We start from the raw sequence: 13,403 nt of genomic DNA, 5'->3' as shown, positions 1-13,403 counted from the left end.
GGCAGGTTTTAATCTGGCCGAGACAAGGAGGAGAGGTTGGAATTTTATTGGCCAGCGGGCAACCATCGAAGTACCTGGACAACGTGGGGCCAACATTACCATGTGTGCGGCTATATCAGAAGATGGTGTGGTGGGACGCAGACCTCATATTGGACCATATAATGTAGCTCTCCTTGTCACCTTTCTTGATGAGCTCGATCAGGTTTGTAGAGCTGAATGTGTGACCTATGTCATTGTGTGGGACAATGTCAGGTTCCATCATGCTCATGTGGTGCAAGCATGGTTTCAGGCCCATGCTCAATTTACCACCCTGTTTTTACCCCCATACTCTCCCTTCCTTAACCCGATTGAGGAATTTTTCTCCGCATGGAGATGGAAGGTTCATGATAGGCACCCTCATGAACAAGTCACTCTTCTCCTAGTCTCAGCCTCAGACGTCATGCCCACGGAACGTTGGCTAAACGTCTGATGCATATGGTACACTTAACTGGAAACACTTCAGGAATGTCGAAGTCGTCATCTGATTGGTTGAATTTTATCAGATTTCCGGGGGGCGCGAGTGTTGCGTTTATTTTCGGTCCGCCTGGAAACAAAGCGCAGACGTGTGATTGCGGAAGAAAAACTGTTGTGTTTACATGAGTGACAATGAGCATTTATCGAGATCAGCTAAACGTAGGTTTCTCAAAAGTATGCAAGGTTCACGGCATAGACTCTTTAAGAGATGTCCAGGAGTTTTGTTTGAGGCACTTAGTGGAGACAAAAAGAGATATTTTGGCCTGTTTGCTGACAGGATTTGGGAAGAGTATTATTTTCCAAGCCTGGCCAACCCTTTGTCAGCATTTAGAAGGATTCCCAGCTGATCCAATTTTACTAGTTGTGTGTTTTTTACCAATTTTCTATCTATTATGGAAGATCAAGTGAAGTACCTAACTGCGAAGGGGATATCAGCCGCGTTTGCGGGCAAACATGAAACAACAGACGCTGACATTGGAGCTGGCCGATTCAGTATTGTGTTCGGTTCTCCAGAATTGCTTGTGGGTGTTAAAAAGTGGAGAGATATGCTTCAAACAGATGTTTACCGTGAGCGTCTCATCGGTATGGCTGTTGATGAAGTGCACACCATTGTTCTATGGTAAGTAATGGTATGTCTTGTCTTACTGCACATGTCATTTATATGCAACTTCAGTCGTACAACTTCTTTGGAAACACTATTGTACCTCATTAGTACACTTTGGCAAGATGTGCAGATCGCCAAACTTGTGTCATGAAGAACGCCAACAAACTCCTCCAGCACAATAGTAAATTCAGCTTTGTCTTTAGAGTCGTGTCCACGAAATAATCTGTGTTTGTTAGTTTTAGATGTTTTGAAGGTCTCTGAACAAAGTCTGCATACGTTTCCTACTGATTTACTCTGTGTTTTGATCAGATGTGGTACTGCAGACGCCATTGTTGTTATACGTGCACGAACAGATCGATGACTTACTGCTTGTTTTCTTCCCCTTCTTTGATTTTCTATGCTGACTGACTTGTTGCACGCCGGTCTGTTGTTGTGGGGACATTTCCACGCCCCGAAACGTGACGCTGAACGAAACGAACTGTAATTGGTTGTTTGACATGTCGGTCAAACGGCCTTATTGGCGGGCCTTGGCCAAAGAAAGCTGCTATGAATTCCAGACCTTCAGCCGTCAGTCTGAAGGTCTGGCAACGCGAGACTACTCTTCTCCAGGCCATGGATGACGCCTGCAATGACATCACAGCAGACCAGTGTCAGGCTTGTATTCGCCATGCCCAAAGGTTTTTTCCAAGATGTTTGGCTAATGAAAACATCCATTGTGATGTAGATGAGAACCTGTGGCCAAATCCACAACACAGAGTTGATGACAATGTAGAAGTACAATAATCACTATGTGTAAATAATTCGATATGTGGCTGGTTAAGGATGAGTGCTACCAGAATGGTGTGTCGATTAGAACACAGGAATGAGTCCAGGAGTTAATTCTCAATTGATTTATTGCCATTTGCTTTCTTTCTTCATTATCCCATTTCCTTAATATGGCTTTACAATTGCTGCATATTGCTGGTGTCTACAATCAAACAAAGTTAACTTTACTGATACAAATTACAATAATAATAATAATAATAATAAGTAGACATTCACAAAACCATAAAGAAAATCTTTAACCAAATTAAACAAATCAACAGTTATCAAATTAATATCAATACAAAGGATTTAAATAAACTTACAAAGTCATAGACGCAGCAAACACATGCAGCAAGCAGAGGAGCAAACAGTCAGCACAAAGAGAGACACACTAGTGAGGTTGATTGGTAATTATCCTCAGGTGAAGAGAGTTCCCAGAGGTGGGCGTGTCTCCCAATAGAGTGACTAATTGGGATTTTTAACAGCCGCCCCCAAATATGATAACATTTGTCCAAAGAAATCCCACTCATACAGTAGGATCAGGGGGAAAGGCAGGAAGAACGATTAATCGGCTAACTGGACGGATAACATGTTTGCCATTTATGATGATCTCAGCAACTCTAATACAGCCATCAGAACTGGGCAGGACCGTAGAGACTGTACCTATGGGCTAGGAACTACGAGGGAGCTGGGAATCCATCACCATGACCACAGCATAAGGCGAGAGAGAGGAACCACCCGTTTTCCACTTCTGACGGGACTGAAGGCTTGGGAGATAATACTTGATGAAGGTACCCAAAACCTGTCAGCAAGGATTTGACTGTGTCTCCACTTCCCATGGGTCAAGAGCTCAGAGTCAGCATACATTCCTTGTGGAAGGGACGCGTCTCGCCGCCCCATCAGAAGAATATTTGGCCTTATGGCATCCGTGTCCAAGATGTTCGATGACACGTAGCCAAGGGGTTTTAAATTCATTATCTCTTCAACTTCTATAATTACAGTGTAGAGGACTTCCTCGGTCACAACTTGAGTTCCCAAATTGACACGCAAGGCATTTTTAATAGACATCACCTCACGTTCCAACATTCCTCCAAAGTGAGCAGCATGTGGCAGATTGAATGAGAACTTGATCTGCTGTTGTGCCAGTTTCTCTTGAAGTGTAGGGGCAAGTAGAGCGTAGGCTTCTCTGAGCTCCCTTTCGCCACCTCGGAAATTCGTGCCCTGGTCGGATAGGAGTTCATAAGGGCGCTCTCTCTGGGCTACGAATTGCCGAAAGGCTAGGAGGAAATGGTCAGTGTCGAGACTAGACAGGAGCTCAAGATGGACACATCGGGTAGTCTGACAAAAAAGAATGCCCCATCTCTTCTCATGCCTTTGGCCTATCTCAATGGTGAAAGGGCCAAAACAGTCCATACTAGTTGACCAGAAGGGGGGCTTATGGAGACAGAGTTTAAAGGCAGGCAAGTCAGCCATGCGAGGAACAGAGGAAGAGCTTTTCCATTTCATAAAATCTACACATGTTTGCTGAACCCTCTTAACAGCTTGACAGCCACATAAGACCCAGTATTTCCGCCGAAGATGGGCAAACACTCGTTGTGGCCCAGGGTGGTGCAAGAAGGAATCAATTTCCAAGATGATCAGTGAGGTAATATGATTCTTAGGGTCCAAAACAGTTGGATGGAAAATATCAGGCTCAAGATCCTCACTCTGACAGAGTCGGCCGCCCACTGATGCTGATGCTCCTGAGGCAACCTGATGCTCTCGGAAACGGATGAGGACTCCAAGCAAGGAAGGGCATAACGTTGGACCTGGCAACAGGTAAGCATTAAGGGTTTCACTCTGGTACTGGTAAGAACAATTGAACACAAGGCAATGTTTGCCATTGTGCTCCACTAAATGATGGGGTATATACCAGGACTCATGACTTTCTCCCACTTCCCATGAATTCAGTTTCTTAACATATCCAGCATCAATGAGTTTTGGATCTCCTGCTCATAGATGACTGCACGCTCTGGATTCTTTGACAACTGTCACTCAATGTAACGTAAAGTTGGCAGGGCTACTTCAGGGGGCGCCTGCAATAAGGGGATATTTTTGACTGAGCAAAGGAGTGGCATATCTCTGTATTCCATTAATCTCATGGCGCTCTGTTTGTTGTTCTATGCACTTAAAGGCTTGCTGACCCTGCTTGGACCTGGTAACAGCTTTAGGATTCTTAGAATTGGAAATATGTCGATCTGCCGCAATCGTTCCACATCCCTCTGTAACTGGTCTTTGTCAAGCGAAGTGAGAAAAAGACACTGGACCAGAGAGGTCGGACCGTGCAACGTCCATCCTAAGCAAGTATGCAGGGCAACTGGACTTCCAGGGGGGCCAAATCTCACACATTCCGTAGAGCACAAGAGATGAGAATGGTCTGCACCCACCAACAGCAATGGTCTGATCTTATGGAACTCCTGCAACGGCAGGCCTTGGAGGTGCTGATAATGTCTCTGCAGAGTGGTGATAGGGTAAGTCTGCTCAGGTAGATCTAGTTGCTTAGCAGTGAAAGCATCTTTGATTTCATATTTCCTCTGTTGTTGGGAAGCTGATGAGATTGAAAATGACACTGTAGCACCCACAATTTTCTCTGTATCTTGCTTGATTGTGCGCAAGATTAAGGTCTCAGCCGCCCCATGGAGGCCTAAACTCTCTGCAGCAGATGACAGGAGCATGGTTCTTTCTGAACCGTCGTCCAGAATAGCATAGGTCTCCAGAGATTTCCCGTTATGAGTCAAGACAACTCTTACCACCTTCAGGAGTACCGAATTAAATCCACTGGACCTACTCAGATAGAGAATTTGTTGTTCACTTTTACGGGTATTCACTTCATGCAGGATTCCTAAATGCCGAACTTTGCATTGGGGGCAGCCTTTCTTTAAATTGCAGTTAGATGAACGATGAGAACGTCCACACCTCCAGCAGCGGCCGTTGTCCATAATCCACTTTTCCTTGGCTGCTGCATCAAATTCCTGAAATTCAGGACACCGATTAAGATGGTGAGCTTGACTGTTACAGAAAGCACAGGATGGGAATGCAGATTCACTGGAGGATTTCACACAAGGATTAGTGCTTTGATTCTGGATGTGATCTCTAGCACTCTCTTCCTGACTTACACCCTGAAAGAAAGTGGCGGTAGAATGATCTCTGGCCAGTGGTCCTGAGACCCTCCGTAATGACTCACTCACTTGAACAGCTAAACTTTGACATTCTGCTTCCTCCTCTAGCCAGTTTGCAAAGTCTATCAGATTATACGGCACATCTGGTCTTAATAGTCGGGTTTGTCTGGCAAAACTGGCAACCTGGTCAGCGGGGAGCTTACTAAGCAGCTGATGGACATGGGACGCACAGGCCAGCTCCTTTGCACCTTCGTCATGGCCCCAAGACTGAAGCATGCCTACCAAAGCTCTAATACGTACGGCAAACTGACTGAATCCTCGAGAATCTCCAGAGCGAATAGTTGGAAGGTTCTGGACAGAAGTAATTTCTCTTAACACCAGATGGTGTGGTTGGCCGTACCTCTTCTGAAGAGCTTTTAAAGAAGTAGTGTAAGGCTGTGGATGATGAGCATAAGCGAGGGCAAGATGACGGGCTGAATCCAATTTCAAGTGATCAAGAAGAATATGATATTTATACTGCTCATTTTCCTCAAGTGGCAATAAGTTCTCCAAAGCCATATTTAACATTGCAAACTCATGAGGGTCTTCTCTCCTAAAAAACGGAAATGAAGGCCTCTCGTATGCTGACCTTCTGAGCTGAGCAGGGGGCACTGATGTGTAAGACACAGGAACTGATGACTGGGCTGGAAGACAGTAGTGAGCAGCTGTCGTAGAATAAACCCTACGGGAAGAATGCACCCGATCAGTAGGTGCTTCATGAAACTGGGACGCCGAGACTGTGGGAATCATATCAGCAACAGACTGGCACTGAACATTTCTAGGATGACTGACTGCATACTCTTCTAGGTGCCTATCAGGATCAACTAGTGCTGGGCCCAGAGGCAAATGGTGAGAACTACAAGCAGGCATGACTATGGGGTAGGAAGCAAGAGCTGTCACTCTAATCGGTGAGGCTGGTACAGGCCCGGGAGGAGCCTGAGGAGATTGTCGTGCGGCAGCTATTGGAGCTCCATACTCTGGATGGACAGGTAGGGCGTATGGCAGATCAGGGAAAGGATAAGGGAAATACGGATGCCTGAATACTCCACCGTTTTGAACATAAGCTGGGTAAGTTGACATTGGCGGCAGCATCCATGGAGGGCATAAAGGGCCTGGAAAGTAGAAAGCATTCCCTGGCATTTGACTATATTGGAGGGCATCACTCCTCGCTAACTGAGGGTCACTAGGATGAAGTCCTGGATGACCAAAATCGTAGATTTGAGATAAGTCTTGATTAACACCTTGTGGCTGATTCAGGTAATATGGAATCGGATTCACATTCATTGGGTGTCTTAAAGTTGAGTTCCTCTGACAAGGAACTGGTGGCTCAGGACGTGCATGAACATTTAGACCTGCATGCATGTCCGGTGGTTCTCTACTAGGTCGGGCAGAGGGTGTGGGAATCATAGATGCCGGTGGAGATGGAAGAGTGCTTTGTCTACTCAACCTTGATGGTGAGGGGGGAGGCAGGCTTTGTATCTTTCCCGAATGTTGACGCAGACATTCTCCTAGCTCCTGCACAAGGGATGTCCTAAAGTCCACTCTACCGCCCATCTCTCAGGAGATTCAGCACGCAAGCTTTGTGAATCAGAATTAAAGGAAGAACATTCACCTTGGTCCTGCATATTCTTCATCATTTCTCCCAAATTCATCAACATGCCTTTCATCTGTTTGACCTCCTCGGTCAGAAACTTCACATCAGTGTTTTCAGGTGGTAGCAGGGTTTCTGGATTTACTCCTCCTTGTAATTGACCTCGAACATTTGTAGTAGAAGAGTGGGGATGTACCATTTCATAATCCTGATGCCACACAGGAGGCCTCACATACCTAGTTGAACCCTTCAGCTTCCCAGGGTTATCTTCTGACTCCATTCCAGCAGCCTCTCCGGCTCGAAGGACCATGTAAATAATTCGATATGTGGCTGGTTAAGGATGAGTGCTACCAGAATGGTGTGTCGATTAGAACACAGGAATGAGTCCAGGAGTTAATTCTCAATTGATTTATTGCCATTTGCTTTCTTTCTTCATTATCCCATTTCCTTAATATGGCTTTACAATTGCTGCAAATTGCTGGTGTCTACAATCAAACAAAGTTAACTTTACTGATACTAATAATAATAATAATAATAAGTAGACATTCACATAACCATAAAGAAAATCTTTAACCAAATTAAACAAATCAACAGTTATCAAATTAATATCAATACAAAGGATTTAAATAAACTTACAAAGTCATAGACGCAGCAAACACATGCAGCAAGCAGAGGAGCAAACAGTCAGCACAAAGAGAGACACACTAGTGAGGTTGATTGGTAATTATCCTCAGGTGAAGAGAGTTCCCAGAGGTGGGCGTGTCTCCCAATAGAGTGACTAATTGGGATTTTTAACACTATGTCTATTGTATTCTCTCTACTACAGTACTTTTACAGAGATGTATTTACGTTACATGTAGTACCCTAATGAAACCTGTATCACCTATTTTGTTCTACAATATTTAATGATTGTACGAACAATGACACAGTGAAACTATCGGTTGCTTGTGTGTGGGTGATCTATAGTTATGTTTCAATGGTATTTCACAGTAAATTGTTTTTTTGAACCAATAATTGTCCAAGTGCAAGATTTCTTTAAAAATGCGAATGCACAATGCAATGTTTTGAACATTGGACAGCCTGTGTTACAAATGATAACAGTTTTGTGTCTAGAGTTTTGAAAAATGACATCAAGGTTCTGAAAATAGTAGCAAAGTGATTGTAAAAACTGTAAAAAAAAACTCAATATACTTTAATGCCTACTTAAAACTAAGAAGTTGACTGGAAAAATTAGCAAACTAACAGTATAGATTTACTTGTAGTACAGTTGTGCAATATATATAGAAAAATATTGAACTGAAGTACACTTACTTTTATAAACTAAAAACACACTGTGCGTGTGCGTGCGTGCGTGTGCGCGTGTCTTTCTTTACTTCTCTAAACTTCACACCACCAAAGATGAAACCACAAACCCAGATCTAGGGAAAGAGATTGGCCAAAAGGTTTTCCATGGTAGAGAGTGGTTTTGTTGCAATTGACCCTTGCCCCAGAAGCGGAAGTCGTCACAGTTGGGTAAACATCTGTAGCGGTGAATGAGAGTCTACAATTTGCTCATATAGCAAAAGAAACTCCACAATAGTGTTTTCACAACTTTCAAAAAGAGGAAAAAAAAAAAAAAATAGAGGGGGATTGATAACAGCAGTCAGAAGACAGAGAGATGTCAACTTTACCGTCACTCCCACAGCAGCTGTATTAGAAACACCCTCACAACAGGGTTAACTAGGTTTTTGTAATTTGATGCAAAGATAATATACTAAAAAGTATAGTGTTATAAATGTACATACATTTAAATAAATATATATATATATATATTTAAAAAAAGGATTTATGATGCTGATGACCATTAAAACACATCATCAGAGTCTGTGAAAGGAGTCCATGAATGCATAAACTGGATTCCCACACAGACGGTTTCAGTCACAAGATTGTGACTTACTAAAATTGTAGCTTTAAGGTGTGCTTAATTCTGTAAGAATTATGTTTCTTCTAGTGCTTTTAATACAATTCAAGCACATTTTTTAGCTCGTACATTACTGTAGGATTGTCAAAAGAAAGTCAATCCTTAATTTTTTTAAAACTTAATGGTACCAGTCTTTCTGCAGTACTGGTAGTGTTGAGTATCAGGTCAATCCAGATAAGCACTGCGGTTTCACTTTATTTTGATGGTCCCTTTAACACATTCAGTTGACTATAAGTAACGTTGCACCGACATCTCTACTAACTCGAGTGTTAGTAGAGTATTAGTAGACTGGTAGGGTTAGTGATAGAATAAGTTGACATGTAGTTGGAAAGTTCACAATAAAGAGTTGGCAGATATCAAGCAGACAGTCTACTAATACTCTAATGAGAGTTAGTTGACATGTAGTTGCAAAGTTACTTATAGTCAACAGAATGTTCAAAAGAGACCATCAAAATAAAGTGTTATTTGTTTTGCATCAGAAAGTATTGTAGCCAATCACAGACATGTTGAGAATGTGAATGCAACGACCGATCTCTTATTTAGAACCAACAGAGTATAATGACGAAGTAAATAAGAGGTTCATTGTTTGCTTTCTGTATAGTATTCTTAAGTTGAATAAAGTTTTATTTTTCATGCTGCCAAGTACACACTTCGAAATTTCAGGAGTCACAACTGTATTAAAATGAGAGACTGAATCTCAAAACTGTGATGTTTACCAACGGACGAGATGAAAAAATGGTGTCAAAACAGATTGTTATTTTGTGTGATGTTTAGTCAGCCCATCAGTGTGTGCTATTAATTAGAGAATTTCTCTTTTATTGACTTTTATTGAACAGTTAAGAAAACAATAAACATACTGTACATAATAAAAAGTCTTCACAATCTTAAGTTGTGTGTCACTCAAAAAGTAAAACAGCATTTTGGTCATCTGTTTTTATATAAGCTTCATACTGTCATAAGTCAACCCTTCCTTCCAACGCATGTATTATGACCATGGAAAACTGTATGAAAAGAACTGTTGTCTCACATGCTCATTTTTACTTGTGAATCCTTTGTTGTGATCTTATTGGCTGTTATGTTCTGTAGGGGTGTTCAAAAAATGCTTAAAAACATGAATGCTATTCCTGAACTTTGCAGAAGTGCTCTAAAGCTGTGAGCGCTTCTCTCCTTTACGGCAATGAAGACTATTGTGTTCACTTTTCTGGTTGTGGCTGTGGGTGTGTAGATCTCTCTTATTAGTCATTATTCATGACAATTGTTTGTTTATGCCTACACTGATATGTATTATAGATAGTCTTTAGCATTAATATTAATAAAAGAACAATTAATTTTTCAATGAAGTTTACAGCACAGGTGATAAAATCATTGGAGGTTATGAATGTTCGCCCCACTCCCAGCCCTGGCAAGTGTACCTTACTGATAAGCATTTCTCGTGTGGAGGATCTTTGATTAAAAAAAGATGGATTGTGTCTGCAGCTCACTGCAACTTCGAGTGAGTATATAACCTCCCTTTTTAACCTTTATTTTTTAAAAACATGTTAAAACTACTTTACCATCAAACTACCTTTTCCCTGAAGAGTACCCTTTTAAGAAATCAATTAGCAACAGGTTGTTATTGTTTACCATTTCTGAATGTGTACTTAAAAAAAAATCCTAATTTCTAAAGAAAAAGAAAGGCTGTCAAAAAAAGTTACACATTCTGTACTATAATAAAAATGAGAGTACGTTGGTCTACCAACCATTGGCATCCAGCTCAAATTTGGAATATTTTAGTTTTGAAACAAATTTACATTTGTGTACAGTATTTAAATATGCCTATTTTCTGGCTTCAATAAATAATCACACTTTTTTTATTATTATTATTCAGCATACTAATGCAGGATTTTTGTTGTCTGTAATTGTCTTGCCGTAACCATTATGTCTCTTAGACTAGGTAAAACCTATTTAAGACTATATACAGACCAAATATGTAGGTAGGCAATATTCTGATAAACATTATATTAGGGCTGAGTAAAATATGAGTTTCTTTTTTCAAATAGACGCCAACTCGTTGTCCACCTGGGAAAGCACAACTTGGCTGTTACTGAAAACAAAGAGCAGCTGATCAATGCAGAGAAGGTGATTCGTCATCCAAACTATAATGGTCAGACTCTTAACAAATGATATCATGCTGATCAAGCTGAGAAAGCCTGCCCTCTTCAACAAGAATGTGAAGCCGATCCGTCTGGCAACCAACTGCTCTTCTGCAGGGGAACAGTGCTTGGTTTCTGGATGGGGCAAAACTGGAGGTGAGATGGCTGAGTAATGAAAATCTTCTTATACTTTTATATAATATATTAAACATGCATTGTCATTATACAAGTTTTAGCACTGTTCATATTCTTTTTCCAGCTCACACTGCTTCCGTCCTGCAGTGTTTGAATCTGCCTGTACTCTCAAGTGTGCAGTGTAGGGGAGCATATGGTGCAAAAATAACTAAAAACATGTTCTGCGCCGGATTCATGGAGGGAGGCAAAGACTCGTGTCAGGTATGTCATTGACTTAGTCCACTTTATATGTGTTTGAAATTTTTATACAAACCACAATTTTGTCCTTTTCATTTTCCAATTTTCTTCTCAGGGGGATTCTGGTGGCCCTGTAGTGTGCAAGAGGAAACTGAAAGGTGTTGTTTCCTGGGGTAAAGACTGTGCTAAACCAGGCTTTCCTGGGGTTTATGCTGAGGTGTGTCGCTACACTGACTGGATCAAATCCATCATAGCTAATAACTAGCTCTTTGTTCAGACTGGTCGGTCCTTTACAAGTAAATTTTCCTAATTATCTGTAATTAAATTCAGTTTGAAACGTGTATGTGTTTCTATCTTTTATTTTTATATGGGCATTGTTTTTAAGCATTTTTTAATCAGGGTTGCTCCCCACCCCTGTGCTGCTACTGCTAAAATTAAGTACCCCATCATATTGGTCTGCAAAGTCAAATGGAAAACATTCGAAGCCTCCGAGTATCGACAACAAGGCCATCAGAAGATCTAATTTCTTACATAGCTAGTCGACTAAAATTCCTATTACAATGTTAGAATGTTATGTCTAAAGGCTGACAGTCAATCACATCTGTTGCCTCGTATGCACAGGCTTTGTATTGTCACAGAAACACTGTGTTGACAGTATAGACTGTTTCAGCAAGGGAACAAATGTCAAATAGTGACTAAAAACACGACAATTGTAGAAGTGACCGTTTCATTCTTACTTTTATAGTCTGAAAAGTCTGTTCAGTATAAACTTGACAACAGTCGGCAATAATTATGAACAATGTGAAACGTAAAGCAAGTTTACCCGTGGTTTAGAATGACTTTGTGAGAACTTTGTAAGTGTACAGACCGTTTAATAAGAAGATATTTAATGAAGACAGTCCACTTCGTGTATACAGACAGGAGCCATCTTTGGAAAACAGTCTCGACTAGTCAAACCACGAACGCCATTCATACAGTTCAGAAGTTCACTGAACTTCATACAGTTCAGCTCACTTAGCACGTCGTTCGTGGTTTGATTAGTCGAGACTGTTTTCCAAAGATGGCTCCTGTCTGTATACACGAAGTGGACTGTCTTCATAAAATATCTTCTTATTAAACGGTCTGTACACTTACAAAGTTCTCAATGCTTCGTTTTGCATGTAGGGACCCTCATTATGTTATTGTGTTAGTGTGGGGCTATTTTGAGTCTTGTTAGTGGTATAAACTAGCGATTTATTTTTACTTAATAGATGCCCCCATTACTAGCGTTATACGCTAAACAGTTTTTAGAGATAAAACTCTTTACATTCGATCATCATGAAAACAAATCTCAGAGAACGGTTGACTAGGTACCAATGTTTTATTAGACCAAAGGTTCATTTTGCGCCGGAGTTCTCCTTTAATAAATAAATCTGTCGCGTCTTCTAATCGACACTGAGCGTCTACAAATCAATACTTATTTATACTCTGGCTCTCTGCGTCTACCGTCGACAACCGCTGAGTCTCTTACCCTAACTTCTTTGCTTCCCTAAACTGGCCTGCTGCGCAGCAGTCATAACAGACAGACTTGAGTAATTGTCCTTTAAATGATCTTTATTACGGCCGGGAGTCTCGAGCAGTTCTCAGAGAATCTCCCAAAAAGAAGCAATAAGCATGGCCGGTGGATCTCAGACAAATCCCATTGAGAATCCCTCTAGTAAACACAAATACAACAGTTTTATAGAATAAGGAGGTATGGCAAAAAATGACATGAAACATTACTTAATTTGATTGGTTCTTCATAGACAAGCCCTTTGGTTACTAGGTAACCAAACTCTGTTTTTAGTTTCGAGTTTAGACACCTGTCTAGTTTCATTTCCCATATTTGTTATTTATACACACACACACACGCACACACTCAAAGTCACAAGTTTGGCTGCATCTGTGCAGCCAAGAACTGCTGGGTAAAGTTCTCGACCGTGTCACAGAAAAGGCCGGCCTGGCAGATAGGGGCATTGAGGAACTGGACCTTGTCGGGCTCACGCATATCCTCCAGGTTCAGCCAGAGATGGCGTTCCTGGACCCCTAAGGTGGACATCACCCGACCCAGGGATTGCTCAGTGACCCCGGGTCGGAACTACCCTCATGCAATTCCTTTAGCGCTTTGGCCTGGTAGACCTGCAGGAGCGCCATTCTCCACAGGCTCTGTAAGACTTGCCCGCCAGAGGGAACGAGAACTTACAGGTCCGGG

General features: G+C 41.6%; 1 protein-coding gene across 1 annotated transcript; it reads left to right on the top strand.

Moving 5' to 3' along the window:
- The first annotated feature begins 9,784 nt into the window (after positions 1 to 9,784).
- On the top strand, positions 9,785 to 11,513 carry LOC130089411 (trypsin-2-like). The gene is given in 6 exon segments (XM_056256718.1): positions 9,785 to 9,886; positions 10,011 to 10,161; positions 10,709 to 10,826; positions 10,828 to 10,957; positions 11,061 to 11,197; positions 11,289 to 11,513. Coding segments are annotated over 6 exon segments (726 nt in total). The 5' UTR covers positions 9,785 to 9,846; the 3' UTR covers positions 11,439 to 11,513.
- Positions 11,514 to 13,403: the final 1,890 nt, after the last annotated feature.

This window comes from Rhinichthys klamathensis, unplaced genomic scaffold (genome assembly GCF_029890125.1).
Source record: "Rhinichthys klamathensis goyatoka isolate OS25496 unplaced genomic scaffold, OSU_Roscu_1.1 h1tg000131l_1, whole genome shotgun sequence".
In the NCBI taxonomy this organism is placed as follows: domain Eukaryota; kingdom Metazoa; phylum Chordata; class Actinopteri; order Cypriniformes; family Leuciscidae; genus Rhinichthys; species Rhinichthys klamathensis.
This window is presented reverse-complemented; position numbering and strand designations above follow the sequence as displayed.